This window comes from Rhamphochromis sp. 'chilingali' (genome assembly GCF_963969265.1).
Source record: "Rhamphochromis sp. 'chilingali' genome assembly, chromosome: 16".
Lineage (NCBI taxonomy): Eukaryota > Metazoa > Chordata > Actinopteri > Cichliformes > Cichlidae > Rhamphochromis > Rhamphochromis sp. 'chilingali'.
This window is the reverse complement of record NC_137943.1, coordinates 34,384,878-34,394,022: the sequence shown is the minus strand read 5'-3', so window position 1 is coordinate 34,394,022 and position 9,145 is coordinate 34,384,878. Positions and strand designations below refer to the sequence as shown.

General features: G+C 39.6%; 1 protein-coding gene across 1 annotated transcript; it reads right to left on the bottom strand.

Annotated features, from left to right (window-relative positions):
* Positions 1-3,534: 3,534 nt before the first annotated feature.
* On the bottom strand, positions 3,535-6,280 carry LOC308383607 (immunoglobulin lambda-like polypeptide 5; the record flags this gene model as incomplete). The annotated part of the gene is made up of 4 exons (XM_080861650.1): positions 3,535-3,985; positions 4,339-4,413; positions 4,546-4,857; positions 6,130-6,280. The coding sequence occupies 4 exons, from the start codon at positions 6,278-6,280 to the stop codon at positions 3,837-3,839; spliced, it is 687 nt and encodes a 228-aa protein (XP_080717776.1). The 3' UTR covers positions 3,535-3,836.
* Positions 6,281-9,145: the final 2,865 nt, after the last annotated feature.

Sequence of the window (9,145 nt, the reverse complement as noted above, 5' to 3'; positions counted from 1 at the left end):
CCTTCACTCAGACCCATGCCCTGCTGTTCCTACCATGCCAACATACAGACACATGTCAGGCAATGAGTTGGAATAAAGTTGAATCAAACCTTGAAACACAGAGATGGATGATATTTTATACCTTTCATTTATAAACAGTCAAAGCAGACGGGGTCATTTTTGAGCCCAAAGGAAAACCTGATTATTTGCTGCCAGTAAAAAACTTGAAGTCGTTTAAAAACAGCTTCCTACATTAACTTTGACATAAAGCCGTCTGTGATCATCTGTTAAAGCGACCGACTCTGGTTGTGAAACAATGATCACAATAACTGATCATTTCATGTATTTTTTACACTGAATTGATCGACAATTTATACTTTAAAAACACTGAAATGAAGTGGGGACATTTGTGACCCTGAGGACCACAGGTGTGTGGAAATCGGGACATTATGAGGGTTAAATCTTAATATTCATATCAACAGAATTTACAGCACAGCCTGGGTGAACTTAATAAATATTCAGCACTGGTTCAATCATCAAATTGATGAATGTTCTTTGTTTGACTTTGTCTCTCTGTGCTGCTCTTAATTATAATAATTATGTTTTATTTCAATTATATTATTTGTATAAATTGTACTAGTCTGAATAATTAAGCTGATTAATCAATGACACATTTTGATCAAACATTTTACATATTTATGATTATTAGAAAAAGTGAGAAAGATGCTCAACATCCATCTGAACTGATGGTGTTTTGTGAAATTGTTTTTTTTTTTTTTTTTTTGTTTTTCTGCCTGTCCCATTTGGTTCTTTAGCCGTCAGAATTGTTGTCTGAAGACCAACAAGGATACCCAATGGATTTACTTTGCCAAATGGATCATCGTGGCATTGCCGTATTGGTCCATTTGGTCGATCTTTGTTTTTATTATTTATTATATTTTATTTTCAGATATTACAGACGGGACAGACATGAGTGAGGGATAGGAAAGGGAGAAAGAAAGAGGAAGGAAAGGAAAAACAGAAGGGGAGAGGGACAGTGAGAAAGGGGGGGAGAAAAAAAATAAAAATCTCCTGGATCACCTGTTGAGAGAAGAATAGAAAACAAGCAAAAAAAGACAAAAAAAACAAAGCAACATACTAAACACAACACCATCGCATTAATCTAGCTAAGTGTAAACAGCAGTAAATACTAAATATTCAATGTTGTTGTGCAGCACGCAGGACAGATGTGCTTCGAAGTAGCAGCCAAGAAAGGTGTAATTTAAGTCTACGAGCAGTGAACACCCGTGTGGATCAGCGCGCTTGTATTCCAAAGGTTTCTCCATGTAACGATCTGCTAGGGAGTGTGGGGGGGGGGGGGGGGGGGGGGGGCACAGCCCTGTCCTCCAGGGTATGAAGCAGGTATGGAGGAGATCAAAACTCCAGACATCCAGAGGCCCCCAGAACACAAGAGACCATGGAAGACCCACAGAGGGGCAGCTGCGCCACTGTCCCAGCAAGAGCTAAGGAGAGTCCCAGATGAGGGTTCACTCAAAGCATTTTGTGCAGTGGTGTTTCCTCTGGTGAACCTGGGGAGAAGTGGCGCTCTGATGCAGCTGAGGCCAAACAAGGACGAGCTGTGAGATCAGACGAGGGCCACGTGGTTTCTAACAGGTCCTCAAAGCTCCCATCAGCCCCTGCGGCCCACAGATAAGACTGCTGCTGCTGATTGACAGCTCAGCTGAAGCTGCTGTGGTTTCATCGTCTTCATTTCAATCTGACAGCAGATCCAAAAATCTGGGTCACATGATGCACAAACACTCAGAAACATTCATGTCGCTGTGAATTTACTAACACACACTGTTATCTGTTGTTTTCTTCTTCATCTAACTTGTTGAATATCTTCACCCTTTCTTTGTTTTTGTGAATCAAAATGAATAAATAATATTCTCAGCATCTCATTTTTAATTGTTCTGTTTTATCGACGACAGTTTTAAGAATCATTAAAATGATGATCATCAATTCTAATATCTATAAACAGTAATAAAAACAGGGCTGTGTTTCACGTCAGCTTCATTTATTTGTAGCCATGGTTAGATTTCATCTGCAGCAGGCAGTCATCCACCTTTACACACACATTTACACAACAGTACAAAAGTACTTTTTGATTCATGAAAGAGAAATAAGACAAATGTTGCCTTTGTATCATCTCTGATATGGAAGGGATCATTTGAAGATGTGAGTGAAGGACACAAATATTTGGATCTGGTGTTGTTCTACATTTTAGGACTAAAAGACAGAAGGAAGAAAGTGAAAGTGACTGTGCGAGGCGTTGAAGTCATGAAGTCAAGTGGAGGCCGCTGACTGCTGTTACTTTCTGCTGTACAGGTTCAACAGGGACTCACAGTCAGCCTGCTAGAACATTTGGATGAAGAGAAAAAGGAGGAAAAAGACTTTGAGGGACAAATCCAATAAGATCAGCATGTTTTGAATGTGGGAATACAACAGTTTCCTCCACCATGACACACACTGGAGCCTCTTTTTGCTCACAGCTTCACTGTTTGTCTCAAAGTTCAGTTTGGAGGCCAAAATTGTTGCAACACATTTGTAAGTTTGCACTAATTTCACTGTGTGACCCTTAATGGATGTAATCAAAGAATCAGTCAGTGAAATATGAAGCTGTGCTGTAAGTTTGGAGGAGAAAAGTGTCTGAGTGACTTTAATGAGGTGAACACATGAATACAGAGCACTGACTGACACGTACACACTCCTTTAATGAGTCGCACACATTTTTGTGACTTCATGAAATGTCAAAAATGACACAACACACAACAAGCTGCGAGCACATTATTGTGTGTTTGCTGTTTGTGTGCTTTGTTTGCTGTTATGATAGCAGGCATACAGCCATGTTCTCAATGTCTCAGCTATCATTGATTATTGCTGCTCTTCCTCTTCTATTAGGCACTTCAACTCAATGAATGACACACAGAAAGATTTCATGACTGTGTTCTTCACAATAAGGAGAATATGTTATCTGCATCTGAATGACTCATGTTGCCTTGTTTCTACTTTGTTTGCATATTTCTGCTTGTTGGAAAGGATTTTCTGAATCATTCAGTAGTTTTTGTAATAATAACGACATTTAGCAAGACTTCAAAATGATTCTCCAACATTTGCTGTTCAGACTTGATCTGTTCTTACGTGTGTGATATCCAGAATGAAAAACTCAGCTCAGGTAATAAAATGGGAGCTGAGCAGACTGCAGGGGCTTCATGGTCTCTCCTTTGATTCCATTAAAGTTCATTTGTCAGCTGTGAGTTGAGGATTTGAGCTGTTTCTCTCACAGGTGAAGAACACAGATCCTTCCTGGAATCATTCTTGAAGCAGAGTTCCTGCTTGTAACTGTCATTGTGTTATTAAAGTGAAAGCCACAGCTAACGGTGTGGAGGCTGCAGAGCAGAAACCCACACAGCCCGTCTGCTGCAGGAGAGCAAGTTTGGATACAGTCAGTTTGTGCTTCACTCACACGGGTTGTTGTTGATCACACAATGAAAGTAGAATCAAACTCTTCATCTTCAAATCTTTATTGTTCACACAAACACAACTACACTGTTTGACATTTGAAAATCAAACAAAAACTTGTGATAAAAATATTCCTGATGGTTTTTGTTACTACAATAAAAGTCACAATAAGCACAAAAAGAATTCTAACTCAGAGCAACAATACATGTAAAGATGTATTTATTTCAGACGATCTTCTAACTGTTGAAGAAAAAGGCAAAATAAGCACAACACATCATAACTAACATTTGTGATCAAAGTGATGAATGAGATGAATTGATGAGATGTGATGGTGAGAAAAGGCGAGCAGGAAACAGTCAGTCAGCATGTGTGCAGTTGGTGGACGCTCCCTTGTTTGTGAGCATCATCAGCAGAGAGAGTCCACAGCAGTACACCAGACTCTTCACTATCAGCACTGTGTACAGCAGGCAGAGCAGCTTCACCCTGCACTGAGACTGGAAGGACACTGAAGGACAGACAGACACAAAGAGACAGACAGACAGTCGGGTTATTCCTCTCAGATCAAGGAGAAAAAGTCCAAATAGAAACAGTCACAGCTTCTTCTTCAAGTGGATGAATTGATGTAGTGTTTGTGTCCACTTGGGGGCAGAAGAACTCCACAAGCAGCTAACAAACTGATCTCTGACATATTATGGTCTGTCTGCTGTTTGGTGCTGAGCAGCTAGTGTACAGTGGCTTTATCAGAGCTTGTTGGATGAAGATTTGATCAATTAGTGCAACTTTAAGAGCCTAAACTTGTTCCAGCTGCCTCATTGGACATTGGAGCTGTCCATGCAGAGAGGCAGCAGGTGATCTTACAGTCAGCTGGCTGCAGAGCTGGCAGGTCTGCTGGCTCTCTCTCTGGAGGACAGGAGGCTGCTGGAGCTGGAAGCTCTGAAACAGAAAAGGAGTCAAATGTTTGGAGCTGCAGTGAGAAATGTCAGTCCTCTGCTGCTCTGCTCTCTTTGACAGCATCTCCACATGAAGCTGAATCACTGCTGAACACAGTCACCAAGCCTTCATTACCTTGTTGTGTTCGGGCCTCCACTGTGCCCCCCTCGTGCTTCACCCAGCAGCTGTATTTATATGTGTCAGAATGGCTCCCATCAACCATCCTGATGGCAATGGTGCGTCCCGCCTCTCTGAGCTCCAGCTGCTCTCCCTCAGCAGGGGGCAGCTCCTCCGCTTCTCCGCCGTTCTTCTTCTGTCTTTTCCAGGAGAACTGGACCAGAGGAGGAAACATGGCTGAGGCCACACACAGCAGGGAGCTGTTCCCCTCCAGGTGGGCTCTGGATGCTGCTGGGTACACGCTCACCACGGGCTTCACTACCTGCTCATCTGAAGTTTGACAGCAGCAACAAGCAGCACAGACACACATTCACACAGTCAGCAGCAGCTTCCAGCACTGCACTGCATTCAGTCTGATCCTGGAAACTACATGGACTCTGATCACTAAACTACTCATCAGCACAAAGTTCACTACATACACTGGATTCAGCTTCATATCAAACACAGTCATCACCTCATGTCATCATGGCTCACATGAGGAACACTCAGCATGGTTTTACATCATGAAATTAAATGTATTTGAAAGTTTTTCACCTTTTTTTTTGCTTGGTGTTATTTCAAAATATGTGTTTCCAAAAATACATCATACATACAACAAAATCTTCTTTGACATTTTACTGTACTAAATAGAAAACACCATAATTCAACATGATTTAATTCCAACAATTAAATTTGCAATTTATATCATTTTTAAACATGTGTTTTCATATATTTTATAATAAATACCTTTATTAACTTCTTTTAGAGATTTCACAGATCTTATATTTTATTCTGCAATAATTGGAACAGCAGTACATCTATTGTTTGTTTTATTATATGTTTTTAATTTGACTGAATGAATTATTACACACATTTAAATTGAATGAAAATTAAATATATTTTTTAAACAATATAAATTAATTATTAGACTTTATGTTAAATTGTAAAGTATATGAAAAATTTAATTTTCTTCATATTTACTCTTTAAAGAAGTATTTACTGGTAATATTTATCAAGTTTTTCTTGTGTTTTTCAATTTAGACTCAAACATCAAACAAACCTGTCTCTAACAATTTCATTTTTCATATGAATATTTTTTGTATCACATTATACAAACATCTTATACGTCCATGATCAATATCTATGTCAGTTTTTATATTAATATAATTTCAGGAAATACTTTTTCAATGAGCAAAATACATCTCTGACTGTCTACATTTTCTCTTCAGCATAGTTTATATTTAAGTGTTTACTGCTACTCATTTTAACATCAAATATGATCTTGTGTTGAAAAACCAGCAGAATCACTGAGAGGATCAAATCCTAAATATTTGTAACATCACTAATATTTGCAGAAATAAAGAATAACTTTAGTTGTTCAGTGAGATTTCAACATGTTTTCAGAGATTATTGAGCTTTTCTTATGTAACAATGGCTGCAGATGAATTCTCTACTAATGATGAAAAACTAACATGTAAAGCCTGAAGCAGCACAAACTGACTTTAAACACATTTTCAGCTTCTACAATAAAACAACTGAAGGAAAATAAATGTTTGTTCTTACCTGTTACAGACAGTTTAGTTCCAGAGCCAAAGATGAGGTAGTCGTAGTTGTACCACCATCCTCCCACAGTGAGACAGACTGCTACAAAAACCTGTCTGCTGTTGAACGTGTCAGCTGAGGTGAATGAGTCCAAATGAGGAAGCAGGATCATATTTCAGCTCCATGATGTGTTTCTCTAATGTTCATATCAACATGACTGTCTCTTCTTCTCTTTTCTTTTAGCCACACTAGCAGCACGGCTCTGATGTTAATGTCAGTCTGTTGGTCAGTCCACTACTTTAGTCCACATGAAAACAGAAAATCACTATATAAGCACCAGTCCATTTATCCCAGCAATGATGCACCACTACAATGAAACATGCTGCTGATAGTATCATGGTTTGGCCCATCTGGCTCACCATCATTAATCACACAATCAATTTTGAATTCTAGCAGCAAATTGTAAAGAAAACTATCAGAACATCTGTCTGTGAACTGAATCTCAGGAGAAAGTGGGCCATGCAGCACCACAATGACAAGAAAGGTAAGATCGATGGTGGGTAGGCAGCAGAGGATCAGGGGACCATAACACCATCTTACACAGTTATTAACTAATGAGCTCATTGACTAATCTGAAACATCACTTTGATTTTTCTAACAGCTTCATTGGAATTTCAGCTCACAGTGGATCTGCAACATGAGCAGCTGAAGAGCTTCAAGAGCTGAACTTGAAGTTTAAACACACAGTTGTACAGAAACTGTGGCAAAATGGTTTAAACAACATGCAGTTATCAGAGTGACCGTCACAAATCTGATCTCAGCTCAATAAAAAAACAAAAAGTTTCTGATGGAAGAAATGAGACAGAGAGGCTGAAGTCTCCTTCACTTTCCCCTGTCATCACATCTTTGAGCGGGTAAAAGGATTTAACATCCAGCCTCATGTGTTAGATCCAGATTTGTGGCATCACTGTAAGAAAAGAGCTTTTTCCCCATGTGCTCGTAGTAAATCATCTTTATTTTTCATCAAAGTTATAATCAAAGTATGATCCTGATCTATATGTTAAATAATAAATGTAGTAAGTAAAATAACTGCTGATCTTCTGTAAACACAGTGATTGGTGACGACCTGCCAGAGGGAGGAGAGGTGGGGTGAGTGAGCACTTATCAGAGCATAAATTGGAGCCTCAGAGATGTTCAGGTTCTGTTTCCAGCAGTTCTGTGAGCAGTTCAGATGATCGGATACCAGAAATTCACCTTTGGAAATTCTGGCAGAGACACCAGAGACATCAAGCAGCTGCCCAGACAGTGGACTTACCAATTCAACATGGGTTGGCCTCCACCTCTGTGGAAAGTGTGGGGCGGCCAATCAGCTCTGGGGATGGATCCTTGGTCACCTCACGACAGCCTTCGTCTCCACGGTCAGCTTAGCGTCTTGCTGGCTGATCATAGCGACCTGCTCCGTAAAAATGTTTTGTATGTAAAAGATTTTAATGAATGGTTCAGTATTAGTGCAAATGTTCTCACTGTAACTGAAACACTTTAGAAGATTTTAATGATCAGAAAAACCAGCTGTTGGTGGTGATATGATAATAAAGATAATAACACTCACCTTTCTCTGTGGATGTCCAACCAGGGTAACACACAACAATCCCAGCATGTGGGACCATCATCTGTGGGATGTTCTCCTTAAAAATCTCTGTGTTGATGAGATGAATAATGTGGACACTTGGATTGAGAAAGAACACAACAGTCAGTCGTCTTTGTCAGGTATGGAGGAAGGAAGGCAGCAGAAGTCTTGGCAGAAGAGAATATCCAAGCTAATGGACATCATCCCAGTGGCTCCTGGTGTTGTTAACAGAAAATACAAAGTTACTGTCACATAAAATATAAGTTTAGAGAAAGTTCAGAGAATTAGATCCACACCTCTTCTAGTGTCACAGTTACACATCCTCATCTTTCAGAACAAGAACTCAGCCTTCAAGGTGGATTTGAAACTGTTGCATTTAATGACACAGATCATATTTAAAATACACATACAGGTAAATTTATAACAGAAAGTTTAACCTCCACAAAAAAGTTCAAAATAAATGACCAAGACTGTGACAAATAAATCAGCACAGCATAGAAAGTTAGCTGTTAATATGAGAGCCTCAATTTTAATCTGTTAACTGCATGTTAACATGTTGCAGCTCCAGCATTTTTTGATTTATCAATTAAACTATTAAATAATTAATCTTACAGTAATGAGTCTGTGTCCTTTATGAACTATTAGTTTATTAGATTTATATTTCCTGGAGTGTTATTCCCAGGAAAGATTAGGATGTCAGCCTCTCTGACTTTGTCTCTGATGAACTCATTTCTAATCTTGTCCAGTGAAAGTCTGAACATCTTCAGTTCGGCCTCCTGTCTTTTTGTCAGAGCCACAGGATCCAAACCAGACATCACAGCAGCTCTCACCAACATCCTGTAAACCTTCCTTTCACTCTGCTGCTGTCCTTCTGTCACAAATCACCTGACAGTCATTTAAAGTTAGCAGCACAGTGTGGCTGTGACAATGCTGCTCAAACTTTCCTAAATTACATTCCAAGTTATATACTGCTCAAAAACATAAAGGGAACACTTGGAGTTACATTGTGTTGTTTAAGGGTTCCCTTTATTTGTTGAGCAGCATATATTAAGATCATTTAAGCAGATTACTGTGAAGGACTTTAATGGTTTGCTGATGGATTCGCCTCCATCTCCTGTGTTCTTGCTGTCAGGTGGATCCTTGTGATCCTGTAAACAGTGATGCACCTGAGAGTCACAGACAGACATGTGGGACACAGACAGACCTCTTCCACAGCAGATGTCTTTAGTTCACAGGAGGAAAAATACAGGTGTGATAATGACGGCTGCATTCCAGTTAGCAGAGGTCCTGCTTTGTGGATCAGAGTCAGTTTCAGCCTGCTGTGTTACAGTGGACAGCTACAAATAACAGGTGTAGCCTGAAAGGTCGATCAGATGAAGGTTATTGGTTTGAATCCATGTTGAGAGGTTG